The following is a 14,756-nucleotide window of genomic DNA, read 5'->3' on the forward strand; positions in this document are numbered from 1 at the left end:
TCCACCCATCCACCCATCCATCCATCCACCCATCCACCCATCCACCCATCCACCCATCCATCCATCCATCCATCCATCCCTCACTCACTCACGTATTCATTCATTCAGCACTTTCTGGTGACTTCTCCATGCCTGGCACTATGTCAGTGCTGCTTCCTGGCCTCTTTTCTGGCGAGTGTTAGCATTTCTCTACTTTGCTGTGGCTCTTACAAAACACGGATGGGTGAATGAGTGTTGCCGAAGTGCGGGGCACACACCACCTGTGGTGGGGGGCACGGGAACCTGCAGGTGAAAGTGTGTGTGTGCTGGGGATGTGGGTGCCAGGGCCAGGGGCTCTGAGTGCAGCCTTGGGGCGGGGACAGCCCTGTCTCAGGCACACACCTTGGCCAAGCTCAGTTCCAGGGAAGCCCACAGCTGGTCCTGGATCCCAGGAAAGGGACCAGGCCTGCGGCTTGTCTCGAAGGGCCAGTGACTCCAGGGGCTGCAGTCTCAGCCACCGCCTCAGCCAGTGGGAGAGTGGGGAGAGGGGCCGTGATAGTCAGAAAGGACACGCACCTTCTAAAGAAGAAGGGCCACCACCGGTCCCCAGTCAAGTGCAAGAACGTGACATGGTGAGAAATACAGCTGTGTCATCAGATGGCGTGATTTCTCAAGAGAACATACAAATCTGGATTTCTATGTGTATGTACCGGGTTTTTATATATTAAATTAACTAAAAAAATTTAACAAGCACTGAACCTATCAAACAGAGGTATCTTGGGCTGATTGCAGCTCACAGCAGCCTCCACCTTCAAGAGAGCTGCTGAGTCCCCATAAAAGATGCTGGCAGGAGCGCCCCCAGCCCCAGACCTCAGGCCCCCTGCAGTCCCTGCTCCTTCACTGTCTTTGCTTGGGGCCCAGCCCTGCCCAGCTCCCGCCACACCACTCCAGGGACCAGAAGCAGAAACTGTTCAGTGCTGAGTGCCAGGAGCCTGGGTCCGAGGGATGGCTGTGTAGCCAGCTTGCTGTGTGACTGGAGCAGAGCCCTGACCCTCTCTGGGCTTCACTGTGTCCATCTGTGAAATAATGGCACCATCTGACCCGCTCATCTCTGGGGGTCCTTTCGCTGCCAGATCCCAGGTCTTTGTGATGTTAATCTGTTGGCTTTCTTCCACCCACCTCTACCACCCTCGTCCGAGTCCCATTATTGCTCATCTGAATTTCTGCAACTCTCCTCTGTGGCTCCCCACCCCACTGCAGTGTCCATCCAAAGCCACCAAGACTTCAAAATGTGAATCAGGTCCATCACTGCGCTGGTTAAGACCGCCGGACCCTGCCGTGGACTTACCACCAAGCTTGAGGTCCTCACTAAGCCAGGGGCTGGTGCGAGTGGGTCCCCGATTCCTGCCGCCTCCTGCCCCATCTCTGGCCACCTCCCCACTGTGTCTCCCCTCCAGACATGATGGACTTCTTGCTGCTCCTCCAACTCACCCGGCACACTGCTGCCTCAGGGCCTTTGCACATGCACTCTGCTGCCTGAACCATCCTGCCTTCCTCCAGGGTTTTACATTCTGGTTCCTCCTTGTTCAGACTCCAGGGACCTCCCTGCCCAGCTCGGTCACTCTGAGTGACTCTCAGTCACACCCCTGTTTTATTTTCATCAGCACCTCTTCCTTCCTCTGAGATGATCTGGTGCTGGGTTCATTGTCTTGTTCAGCCTCTGATGCCCACTGCAAGAGGTCATCCCCTGAGGGAAGGGGCTGTGTCTGCCTTGCTCACGGCTTCATCCTGAACGTTGCCTGGATGGATCTCTCTAAGGGGTGCCAAGGAGCCCCGTGATCTTGGGCAAGTCACCTCCCCACTCTGAGACTGTTCGCTCATGTACTCACTGGGGCCAAAGATCCTCCCCCTGGGAGGACCCATGAAAGGGGAGGGCTTCCGGCGATGCTGGCCCTGGGAGCCACCCTCATCAGGACTAAGGAAGAGGTTCTAAAGCTTTAGAAGGAACTTTTATTTTTTAATTTATTTTATGGCCGCCTTGCACAGCATGTGGGATCTTAGTTCCCCGACCAGGGATGGAACCCACACCCCCTGCAGTGGAAGCGCAGAGTCTTAACCACTGGACCGCCAGCAAATTCCCCAGGACATTCTTGACTGAGCAGCAGCCAGGGCCTCGTGAGCTTGGGTTTGCTGAGACATCCCTGGGGACACAGCAGCACAAGGGGCGCCCGAGGCCCTCCCTGGCCCTGCAGGTGTGCGGGTTGAGGCCTTGCTGACGTGTGAGTGCGAAAGATAGTCTTTCAGGAAATGATGGTGATTATCGGTAATGAATTAAAGAAAAAGTGCCCCCACTTGCCCAGATGAAAGCACTGGCAACCCTGGGATGGTCCCAAAAAGGTTTTGGGGAAGTTTTAGGTCCACAAAATCCAAAATACTAAAAACTCTGTCGGGTTGCGGGCACCACGGGTTGGGATTTGGGTATCGTGGAAGAGGCTGCTGGGAAGGTGTGACCACAATTCCCCCCTCCCCGGCACACATATGTGTACAGGCATGCACACACACAGACAAAACAACACAGAAATGCATATGCACGCAAACCACACACGTGTGCACACACAGACACACACACCCATGCACATATTTGTGGACAGACAACATCCCAGGAACATCCTGAACGAGCCATGTGTCTGGGGCTGAGGATGTGGAGGCTTATGAGTCCCTGCACATTTGCAGGTCCAACCATGGGGCTCTGGGGTTGGCCCCTCGAGTTTCCTGGGGCAAAAGTCACGCGGACAGCGTTTGAGAGGAAGGTGTCATGTATGCAAATTTATTCAGACGAGCGTTCAGCCAAGGTCCTCTGTGGATTTGTGTACATTCACTTTTTAAAAAAAAAGAATGGTTTCCATAAAAGGATTTTTGGTAATCACCTCATTTTTAATACAATGTTTATATACAAAAAACCCCATTTCAAACCACTTACTGTACAAGAGAAAGTAGAAGCATCAGATTGCATGACTTTAGCAAATAACAAAAGTCTGCTACACCTACGGACTTCCCCCCTAGTTGACAGCTCACACACGTTCAAGACAGACACGTTTATCTTTTTGTCCCTCCCTTCGGTGAAACATTTCTTTTATGTTTCTCTGGGTGCTTGAGAAATTTCAGATCATCGGTTAGTATAATGGCTGCAAACTGAGATCATTCTTATCAGCTATGAGATTTGTTTGCACAAGCTTTTAAAATGATAATAGTCCAACAGTAACATTCCTGTAAGTAAAAATATAGAGAAGTGTTACCAAAATAGAAGCCTTTATTAATAAAAATCTTTGGTATTAACAGTATTTTAAATTCCTCTCAATGATATTTGGTTAGCTAATAAAATAAAAGCCTTTGAGCTACAGAGAAAAAACCCTTACATCCACTGTAGAATTGATTTTTTAAAAAACCCAATAAATATTCTGAAGCTGCAAAAGTACCCCCCAGAAGCCTTAAGACTTCTTGCAACCCTGAAGCCGTCTGCAGAAATGCCTCAGAGGTCATAATCCCTCACCGCCCGTTTTTCTGTCACCCTGAGGTGGGGGAGGCATGTGGCTGCTGGTGGGACCCCAGAGGTGCCGGTTGGCGCTCATTCAGGACACCTGCACCCCGCTAGTTCTCCAGTAGGAAATTCAGAGCTTCCTGGCCCTCTGAGTGGACGGAGCCAGGGCACCTCTCTTTCTGACCAGTGTCTCAGTTTCTGAATCCAGGGAAGGAAAAGGTGATGAAAAATCTCACTTCTTCAACCTAGAGACAGGTGATGTCTTTTGGAACTGGTGTCAGCATCGTTTATTCCTTCTCCACTACTCTGTTTGCCCTCAAATCTCGCACCAGCTTTTGTCTCATGCCTTGGAATACCACCTCGCCTCTCTCTTAAGGCATCGGGAGGATTAAAGAAGATGTCTTCTGGGGGCTGCTTCTCACCGCTAACGGCCAAGGAGACCCTAGACTCCAAGCATCGCTGCCGCAAAGAGCCTGCATCCGCTGTGTATCACCCTGTCCCCATTAATCATTCTGATTAACCTTGAATACTAAAGATAACAGAATTCCCTGCCTAATGGTCTTGTGCAAAAACAAGGAAAAAAAAAAAAAGAGAAGAAAAAGACGGGGAAATGTTGTCCTATCAGAAGAAAGTGGTCTTCCAGGCTTGCCACAAACCCAGGAGCCACTGGGCCAGGGGGTTGTGAGAAGTCGCCTGCCCCGGGAGAGGGTGCGCGCGTCGTCGACGGGGATGCCCAGCAGCTACAGGGCGCCCCCGGGGAAGTCGGGGCTGTCCGGTGGGGCAGGGGGGCTGGGGCTGTGGTTGCTGAAGGGCTCCGCTTTCTTCCGGTCCTTCTCCATCCACGTGTCCAGCAGCTGCTGCTTGCCCTGCTCCTCCCTCATGAAGAGCTCCACCATGAGGAGCTTCTCCTTGTGCATCTGCTGGCTGATGTCCTTGGGGATGTCAGGGATGACCCAGTCCACAAAGTCGCTCATGAACATGACCAGGTTCTGGAAGGAGAGTCAGCATCAGGGGGTGGGAAGGAGGACCCGGGAGGCACTCCCACTTCCACCTGCACCCCAGCTGGCAGTGCCTTGTCCCGTCGCACCCCGGCCCCGGGACCTCAGACACACCTGGACTTCCCAGGCCTCGGTTTCCTGGAAGGTATAAATGAAACAGGAAACCAGCCAGGGGGGGCCTCCGGGGGCCGACTTTCTTGAAAGAATCTGAGCTCAGTAAATAGGAAATGTCTCTGAGTGATTTTGAATCTCTTGGCTGGGAGGCTTAAGAAATGATCTGATGGGTTACACATCACCAAATACAACAAGTGTTAAGGCTTTAAGGGAAAATAGTCAAAATACAAAGAGCCCAGAAACGCAGGGAGCTTAAACTGTCTCTGATGATTCCGCAGGCCGTTCTGTCATTTGTAAGGTCTCCCGGGATCACCCTGAACGTTTGCCGCCTCCCTGGATGCATTTCTGCTCCATAGGGTGCAAATGAGTGGGCTTTTACGGACAAACGGAAATCTCTGGTTTTTAAACTCCCGTCTGACCGGCACTTGTCGGTGCGTATGGCTGAGTTAGTCGCCTTGTCATGGAAGGTGCTGGTGTCCCCCCATCCACCATCACCTTTCTGGGTTAACGCTCCAAGCCCCCAGTTGTGGTGGGTGCTGGCCACTAAGGCTCACAGAGGCTCGTCTCCAGGGAACCGTCCCCCGAGTCTCCCTGTTCCCGGCCTGGATGGCTGCAGCCAATGACTGGCCAGGTGGGCAGACTAAAGGCCCTCTTTTGCATCAAGGTGGGCCCACGTGTGTGGTGGGTTTCATGCTCCAGCCCAGACCCCCTCCCAGCTGAGCTCCGTGCCCCCAGCCCCTTGCAGGGCCTTCCCTCAATGACCGGCCTGCACCAGAATCCTTGGGTCAGGCTCTGCTTCTAGGGAACTGGGCCCCAGACACTAGTTCTGGCTCCAGAGGGTTATGGAAAGCTGGCGGACAAGGCAGTGGGGCCTTGGGGGCCGGAAGCCCTGCCAGGGGCCACACTGTGTAGAAGGGGCAGGGCTGGGGCTTGAACCCAGTTCCTGGATTCCAGGTTCTGGGAGCCACACAGGAGGGCAACCCCAGCACGGCCTCCCCGGCTGGGACCTCAGGGCCGCGTGCATCAGCTACTCCCCAGTCTGGGGTCCTGTCCACTGGGAATCGCTCGGGCCTCAGAGTTCGCCCCACTCCCCAGAGACTGGGCCAGGCGAGGCCAGGTCCCCTGCCTGCTGCGGGGGGCAGGGGGGCGCTGGGGTCAGCTGGGAGCCCACTGCCCTCCTGTCCCTGCCAGCCCTGTCCACCGGGGCGTGTCTCCTGCTGCACAGTGACAGGGGACACTGAGGTGGGTCCCTCCCAGGTCTCCTTCAATAAAGACGCCTTGCATTTAACTAAACCTGCGTTCCCTGAATGACCCCAGTCCTTCCGGCACACCCCTCCCGCCTTCCTTTAACTGAGGAGGGTCTGGGACCTGTCCTTGCCCAGGGCCTGGGGTCACCAGTACTCCCCACCCTTGGGTACCCAGGGCAAGTCCTCCAGCCTCCGGGCCCCCGACGCTGGCCAGCTCCTGTCCTCCTGACCCTGTTCTGGGCATAGAGCACCTCCTCGGTGCCTCAATTCCCAAACCTTCCGGAAGCAGACAGGGCCCTCGCACCTGGAAGACGATGACAAAGGCCAGCCGGGCGGCCAGGACGGCCCAGAAGTCCTTGGAGATGTCGTACTTGTGTTCCGACCATGGTGGTTCCCGGTAATCTTTGTACCTGCAAAATGGAGGTGGGTCTTCGAGAGGAACTGGGGTCTGGCCGCACCGAGGGGCTTGTGAGTGTCAGGAAAGCCTGAGTCGGACCCTGGGCCAACTGTAGGGCAGCACCCTCCCGGGAGGAACAGGCCCCCCTCCAGCCCACTCACACGCCCAGGGAGTCTCCCCATGTTGGAGGGGGTGCCAGCACCCACGTGGGCTGGGCAGGCCAGAGGGGCATCCCCATAAGTCCAGCCGTGGGCCCATAGAAAGAGGCTCTGGGACCATCTGGTCCAGGGTTCCAAACGGTTGAAGGCAGTGGAGCCCATTTTCCCAAAAGAAATCCCAGCTGAGACTCTGGCAGGTCACACAAAGCAAGTGGGGCCTCCCTGGTTGAAGAGGGGTGGGGTCCCTAAGCCTAGAACCTCAACCCAACCCCCATCATCCACAAAGCTCCGGGAAGGGTTCCCTGAAATCCAGTTCTCCAGTCTCGACCCTCTCTGTCAGGGAAACTATTGGAAAAAATGAAACGTTTTCTCAAAGTAGCCCTTGTACGACGTTAACCATACAGTTGGTGTGGTCAGGGCACCAGGGAACTGTCCCCAGGCCCACCCTGCCCCACGGGGCCCAGCGCCCAAGGGGCATGTCTCTCCCTCTCCCAACTGTTAGCTCCTTATCTCCGTGTAATAAATACCAGCCCACCCCTCTTCTCATCCTTCCAGACATTGCCCACGAGCGCCTGCTGGGAGACAAGTCTGCTTACTTCCCTGGCCCCCACGGTCCCACCTCTGTCCCTCGTGCAGCGGGAGTGGTGGGTGCCTCCTGGGCTTCAGGTCTGCCTTTTTCTCAGAGGCCCAGAGATGCCTGACGTGAGGCAGAGTGATGATGAGAACCCGGGTTCTGTCCCCACCAACCGCCCCCAAATTTGGGGGGTGCTTGGTTTTAACGGGGCTGACCCCCTGTGTGGGAAAAGCTTCCCTAAAGCTGTGTGAGGAAGGCATGGCCGGGGCGGCTTCTAGGTGCTGGGCTGCAGGTGTGCCCTGCTGGTTACTGAAAAGCTGAGGCCCAGCTGGGGAGACCAGGAGAGGAGGCACCTAGCTGTGTGGGCACAGGCCTCGCATAGACCCAGAGCCGGCTCCCGCCTTGCTGTGCATCCCTGCACCATGGATTGGCCTCTCTGGGCCTCGGTCTGGCATTCCCTCACTTAGTCACGTCGCAAGTATTTATTGAGCAGCTACTGCATGCCCCTGCATTCCAGGGGCAGAGCTTGCGGGGGGCACAGACAGGGCCCCTCACCCACAGAGCTTTGTGTCTGAGGGAGCTGGATGGGAGCCTCGGAGGGCCTGTTCAGAGCTAAGCTGCCAACCCCAGAGATAGGATTGGGCTGGGAACACACCCTCTGGTGCCAGATGCTGAACCACGCAGAAGATGCACCACCTGATCTCCGATGGGAACAGGCATGCCCTGTTCTCCCAGCGTCAGAAGCCATACACATTTTCTCTTCCCTCTTCTTTCTGTTCTCAAGGCCAGCTGCACCAGGATCCTGGGAAATGTGTTTGGGTCACCTGGCAAACTCCTATGCATCCCTCAAAGCCCACTTACATAAGAACTGTCCACATGCCAACCCCCACCACCTGCACTGACCTCTATCAGAGATGATCTTACAGTTTTCCTTGCTTTGCTCTTGTGCTAAGCCTGCCAGCTCTCCCTGGGGAGAATAATAATGCCCTCTCTGGGGCTGCTGTGAGCATTCAATGAGACCATGTCTGTTTCAGTGCAGGAATAAATGGTAGCCAGCAGTGGTCACAGCACTCAGCTCTGCTAAGCTGCCTCTCCCATACCTGCTGCCCCAGGCTGGGCTGGGTGCTGCTCCTCCCACAGCCAACTCCTCTGGGAGGCGGCTTGACAGGGGAGCGGCCGGCAGCACGGAGCTCACGGCACCTACAGCACTGAATAGTGGGCAACGGTTGGGTGGGCCTGGCTAAAGCCCGAATCCCAGGGAGCAGAGTGGACTGGCCCATGGCCTTCCTTCTCTGTGGGGGTAAAAGTAACAAGGGTCTCACTTAAAAGCCAGGTCTCTGCTCTGTCTCCTCGGCCTCCCCCTGCGTGGCCAGGACTCCTGACCGATGCATGGATGGGGAGCTGCTTCCGGGGGCTGGATGCCCGATGCCCGATTCTTACCCAGGAAACACCAGCACTGACATTTCTGAGGAAATTTATAATAAAATGTCCACCTATATCCCGGCCTTCTTTGTTCTAAATCATTCTTCCTCTAAAATTCATTTGGAGTTAAATAGGTCGGCCTGAGTGTGTTCTTGGCGTGGGATCTTCAAACAAAGCGAGAGAAGTGCAGTGCTGGCTGAGAAGCGGCAGGGGTCCTGGGCCGGAAGCTCGGGGGTCTCTGGGGCCCGTGCCTGCGGAGGATGGGGAGGAAGGGACCTTGAGTCCCTGCCCTTGACCCCCAGCTCTCCAGGCAGACCCTGCCCGAGGCGACCACGCGGGGGGTTGAAGCAGATCACCTGGGCCTTTCCTGTGATGTATGTGCTCACATACATGTGCCTTGAAACATGCGGTGGGTGGGATTCTGAAAAGCGGGAAGCATGTCGTGTTGCATGTTTGTGTGTCACCTGCCCTTTCTCGTTGGCAGGCCTGGCTGTACCGGGTCCCAGAGTAGGTGTGGTCCCTGCCCTGACACAGAACACACGGCATGTCATGTAATTTCTCTTTCATCACTCGGGGTCAGCCGGGCACATCTGCTGTTGCAAAGCCATCAGTAGCACCTATGCTGGATAGGTCTGCCTGCCTGTTCCAATGACCGCACGCGGTGCTGTTTTTCCATTTCTTGGGCCAGTTTTTTTTTTTTTTTTGCAAGCAGCCACATGCCACTGCTTGTTGCCGTCAGCACCCTGGACCCTGGTGGTCTCCTCCGCTTCCTGCTACTAGGGCAAGGGTATGAAGACAGACAGGTGAGCTTCATAGAACTATGGGCAAAGTAAGAGTAAACAGCCTTGGGGTAAATCATCTGCCCTACGCAGAAAGGGCTGCGCGTCATCGCGTGGGCTTTGTGACACGTGTTCTGGCCCTTGCAGTCTTTGGTGTTCTGAATCTCAGCTGGGCTGGAGGCGGTTCGGACTGCCAACAGATGCGGAGCGTGCCCCACTCTGCCTCCCCGGTCTCAGCCTCACGGCAAAGCCCGTGGCCAATCACTCCACAGTCCTCTGTTTCCTGACCCAGGATGCCGTGCCCCTGCCTGCTCCTTCAGTCCTACCGTCCACCACGTTTCCCTTTACACTTTATGCTCCAGAACAGGCTGCAGTTTCCCACCCACAGACACCCCTGCTCACCACTCTTCTTTTACCCACTTTGCCCCTCCCCTTGGAGTGACCCCTACTGCCTCCACCCTCTACCTGGGCTTCCGGCTACTATCACCCCTTTAACTCGATCTGTTTATGCTTCTGTTGCCCCTTCACAAAGTCCCTGGGCAGCAGGGGTCATGTGGCCCACTCCCGAGCCCCCAGCCCTGAGCCCCCGGCCCCTAACCCAGCCAGGCTGGCACGTGGAAGACGCACAGCGAATAGCCAGGCCTGGCTCTGCCCCTCACTCGTGCCCCCGCTTCCCTGCCTCCGTGTTTCCTGGGGTGCTCCCTGCCTGCCCTGAGTGTCTGGCCAGCTGATGGGGCCCCGCAGGTTGGACCCTCTCAGACACCTGTTGCTTTTGCCTGCCCAGCACCCAGCACCCCAGTTTTCCTTGTGATGCCCCCAAATCTATGGCCATGACTCCATACCCTGGCACACGACCCAGGCCTAGCCAATAAGAGCCCCGCACACTCTGGCAACAGTGATTGGTTCAGGGATGGGCCTCTGACCCAAGACAGGTCATTGAGACTCAATCCTAGGACTTTTCCTGACTAGTGGGGAAGAAAGCCCCCCCCCCTACTGGGACTGCTGAGCAGAGAGGACTGCTGGGGGACACTTACTGCCTGTCAGGAAATGACGCCCACATGCAGGAATGTATAAAATTGGGAGGCAGTGTCAGAATGGGGCCGGATGACAAATGGCAGCTCCTGGATCCAGCTGTGCCTGAAGCCTACCATGGACTTCTTAGTTAAAGAACTAATAAATCACCTCCTACCCCCACCCCAGGGATATTTTTTTTTCCCTTGATGCAAGATTGAGGTGTTCTGTGATTTGCCCTGAAAGAATCCTGGCTTGAACTGGGGTTTTCGCAGAAGCCCACCAAATGGGGCTCTTTAAAGAGAGCTGCCTGGGCGGTACCTGCAGATCTGCACCTCGTAGCCCAGGTCTAGGGGGTCGTTGGGGGCCGTGCCGTTCTGGAAGTCGCTGACATTGAAGGAGGAGAGGGTGTGGTTGACGAAGCCGTGCATGGTCCCGTTCTCACTGTACATGTAGAGGTACACCAGGCGAGGGATGAAGTCCGACGTGAAGGAGATCACGAACGCCTGGGGCGGGGAACAGAGCAGTGAGTGCGGACGCCACCTGGGACGGGGAGGGGGACGTGCCCCGCCTGAGCCAGGGCAGCGCTGGCCCTGGGGCCCGGCCACGTGACCCAAGTTGGCAAACATGACCTCATGGCCTCGGCTCGTCAAGTGACAAATGAAGGGTTGGGGGCATTCCTGTCAGCCCCTCCAGCACCTTGAGGAGAGGGCCTGGGGGCTGGGAACAGGGCGCCCCTGAACGAGAAGGCTTGGGGACAAATGCTGGCTGCCTCTCACTGGCTGTGTGGCCCTGGACAAATCGCCTGACCTCTCTGTGTCTCCATTTTCTCTTATCAACCAGGGCTAACAGTGCCCACTCTAGATGCTTCTCCTTCCTGGCTTGTTTGAGAGCATGGCAGGGAGGGAAAGTGCTTTGTAGATTGTGAAGTTCAGACCCAGCTCACCGTATTCTAGAGCAGTCCCCGGGGCAGCGTAGTGTAAGGCCAGTATCAGAGCATGGACCCAACGGCCTGGGGTAAAGTCCAGCTCTGCCTCTTATTGGCTGTGTGACCTTGGGCAAGTCACCTGACCTCTCTGTGCCTTGGCTGTATCACCTGCAAGTTGGGGCAATAACCCTCTGCCTCCATGGGCCGTGTGTGCACTAGTGGGTGGGTGCACTGAATGGGCTTAGAAGGGCCTGGAGCATTCTAGATGCTCAATAAATGTTAGCTGCTATTATTATTGTTGCTGCTGGTTGTTCTCACGAGACATCCAGCTTGTTCCTAGCTGCTCTGCTCTCAGCGCCCTCATGCGCATGCCCCAGAGGTGCTGTACCTTGGTGTTTCCAGCCTCTCCCCATCAAAATGTGCCCCCCAGTTCAGCCCGGGTCGGGGTGTGGAGCTGTCGCCATCCAGTGTGCAAGCTCAGCCCACGGGCTCCCTGTATAAGTGGGGTTTCAAAGCCTTAACCCAGCAGGACTGGGTGGCTGACAGGGAGCTGTCAGCCAGCAGGGAAAGCAGATCCAGGGCTCTGAGGGTCCCTTCTCCTGGGTGGAGCATCACTTCCTGTGCCGTGGGGACTGAGTGTCAGGGTGTCACTGTGACCCTGACCCAGCACTGTGACCATCTGCTCCAGGGAGCTGCCTGCCCCCCCACCCCCGTTCCACCCCCGACCCTACAAGGCGCAAGGTGGCAGCTTCTGCGGGGCTCAGGCTTGGCCGGCTGGTGGATGGGTTAGGGTCACAGGGCTGAGGTGTTGCAGACCCCCCTGGGGTTCTCGTGTCAGGAAGGCGTGGACCAGATGCTGGGGCAGGGCCATGGAGGGCGGGGCACTGTCCTCAGCAAGCTCGTGTGCCTGTGTGTGCCTGTGTGCGTGTGTGTGTGACCGGCAGGTTCCTCTTCGCTCCGTGTTTCAGGATTTCTCAAACTTTCTTTAAAGAGCGGGCATGAGTTTCACATAAAGGGGGAAAGTTAACTTTTTTTTTTTGGCCGTGCCGCATGGCTTGCGGGATCTTAGTTCCCCGACCAGGGATCGAACCCGTGTCCCCTGCAGTGGAAGCACGGAGTCTTAACCACTGGACCTCCAGGGACGTCCCAAAATTAACTTTTTTTAAAAAGAGCAGAAGAGTTGCTAATGAGGAATCTCTGTGTCTCTCTCTGTCTCTGTGTCTCTGTGTGTCTCTCTCTCCCGCCCTCCCTGTCTCTGTCTCTCTCCCTCCCTGTCTGCCTCTATCTCCTTCTCTTGTTTGTTCTCAGGAATTGGGAGAGAGGGGACTTAGGGTCCAAGGTGGGCACGGTGGAGGGTTTTGCCCCCGGTTGCAGAGAAAGGCCGAGGAGATTTTGTCATTCCCGCCAGAGCCCGCCCCACCCCTCAACAGGACCAAGGGATGCTTCTGAAGAGGAGAAGCTCCTGCCGGCTGGGAACCGCGCCGAGGCTGGAGGTACGGACCAGCTCCCTGGAAGGGGAAGGGGCGCCCGGCCGCATGGCAGCTCAGCCGGGCTTCCTGGCCGAGGTCCTGATGTCACCGGTCACTTACGTTGATTATGACTGCAAGCTTCCCGACGCCTCTGAGGATATTGTACCAGATTCCTGGGGGGAAGGGAAGCACAGGTTTAAAGACCCCCTTGCCCTGGCTCTCAGGAACTCGGGCTAGCAGGCAGCAGCCCGGCCTTCGCAGGGGCCGGTCTGGTCCTTTTCTGGGGCAGGTCAGACACGTGGTAACAGGGAATTGTTTGGGGAGGGCCTGGGGGAGCCTGGCTGACAACAGAGCCCGTGGCTTGTACTGGCTCATCAGCTGTTTGTAAGCAAACGGTGTAGCTTCTCAAAGAGGTGCTTAGAAACATCTGTTCCCTGGTTCTGAACAATCTCCTGTGAAGCTGCATAAACTACTGATCGGCTTGGATGGAGCCTTTTTCTAGAGAGACAAAGATTCAATTTGGATGCAGCTCCTGCCCCAAAGAGCCCACGCAGCAGTAACTGGAGACTGAAACCACGAAGTCTGATGTCCTGTGAATTTTCCGTGGCTCTAGTGCCAGGAAAACTGAATCTAGGGACAGGCCAGATGCAGAGCGAGTGTCAAGGAGCAAAGCCAGGGCCCCCGGCTGGTGAGGCTGGGACCATGGCCTGGGTAATGACTGGACAGCAGTGTGGTACAAACCATTTCCCTTCTGGATGCCCCCTTGTTCCCATCACCCCAAGGTGCAGCACTGCACCTAATCACAGGTGAACAGAAGGATGATTACACAGCACCTGGAGAATCACGTGCTGCTCCACTGGCCTCCCTCCCAGCAGAGACAAGAACCAGAAAGCCCAGGAAGGAAGCCCTTTACCCAGGGCTAGCCCCACTCCTTAGGGCCTCAATGCTGCGACTCCTGGAAGGGCTCCCGGTGCCCCTGCCCCCAACCTGACCGCGTTCCTATCAGGCTAGGCACACATCATCGAAAAGCTGGGGCTGGAATCCTGTCCCAGGCACTTTCTCTCCCTGCCCGGAGCCAGATCTGAGTGGTGACAACGGCGCTTCTCAGGAAGGGCTGGTGGGGACAGTGGCCGGTGGTTGGGGGTCTCTACCCAGGGCACATAGAGCTGCTCATGGGTGTGCCTGCCCTCGCAGTGAGTGCCCATCTCGGGGGTGTATGCTTGGGGGTCTGCAGAGACAGCAGGAGTTCAGGCCCATGTAGCCCAGAAGCTGGAAACAGCAGGCTGGGACCCAGCACCCGAGGTCTGCCGTGAGGGGGCTCCCCAGCTGCCGCCGGGGACCACTCCATGAAGCAAGCACTTACGCTGCCCGCTGCAGACTTTCTGCGGGGCCTCGCGGGAGTAACCCTCACCTCCCTGCCCATCAGCCGTCCGTGCAGGCTATCACCGAACCCGAGATGGGAAGTTCGTCCCGGTTCTGTTGGGTCTTCCCACGAGGGCAGCGGTTTTTGATTCACTTTCGCGCTGGAGCAGTGGCAGGGCGGTCACGGGGCCTGCACTCCTCGGGGTGCTAGATCCACCCACCCTTCCCGTCTCTTCCGAAGGAAGCACTGAAGGTGCAAGTGAGCAGGAGGCAGCTCCTCGGGCAACGCATCCTTACAAAATCAGCGCTGTGCACAGCCCACCCTCACGGCTGGCCGTCTCGGGGGCTGGGAGCCCTTCTGGAGACTCCGGGCTCCCGGGGAGGCTGTGAACTGCACATCCGTCATCCCTCCTGGGCCTAGCACGCAGCCTGGCACGTGGGGCTGGGTGCTGTTGGGTAAATGTTGGCTGAGTGACTGTATGAACGTAGAAAGCCCTTCCAACTAGACTTCATGCCCGAGCAGAGGTTGCCACATCCAGGTGCATGGGTGTTTCCTCGAGCTTGCCCACTACTTAAAAAATGCTGGTGGGAAAGTAAACTGATACAGCCACTACGGAGAACAGTATGGAGGTTCCTTAAAAAACTCAAAATAGAGCTACCATATGACCCAGCAATCCCACTACTGGGCATATACCCTGAGAAAACCATAATTCAAAAAGAGTCATGTACCACAATGTTCACTGCAGCTCTATTTACAATAGCCAGGACATGGAAGCAACC

The 14,756-nt window shown here is 56.4% G+C and overlaps 1 protein-coding gene across 4 annotated transcripts in view; it reads right to left on the bottom strand.

Moving 5' to 3' along the window:
* Positions 1-2,796: 2,796 nt before the first annotated feature.
* Positions 2,797-14,756, bottom strand: part of ANO1 (anoctamin 1) — a 91,508-nt gene continuing 79,548 nt past the window's right edge. For all 4 annotated transcript variants that reach the window (XM_060105517.1, XM_060105515.1, XM_060105514.1 and 1 more), the window contains 4 exons: positions 12,735-12,787; positions 10,539-10,723; positions 6,181-6,286; positions 2,797-4,506 (listed from right to left, as the gene is read on the bottom strand). In XM_060105517.1, coding sequence (XP_059961500.1) covers positions 4,258-4,506; positions 6,181-6,286; positions 10,539-10,723; positions 12,735-12,787 — 593 coding nt within the window. In that variant the 3' untranslated portion in view covers positions 2,797-4,257. The remainder of the gene's footprint in view (positions 4,507-6,180; positions 6,287-10,538; positions 10,724-12,734; positions 12,788-14,756) is intronic.

This window comes from Mesoplodon densirostris, chromosome 7, assembly GCF_025265405.1.
Source record: "Mesoplodon densirostris isolate mMesDen1 chromosome 7, mMesDen1 primary haplotype, whole genome shotgun sequence".
Lineage (NCBI taxonomy): Eukaryota > Metazoa > Chordata > Mammalia > Artiodactyla > Ziphiidae > Mesoplodon > Mesoplodon densirostris.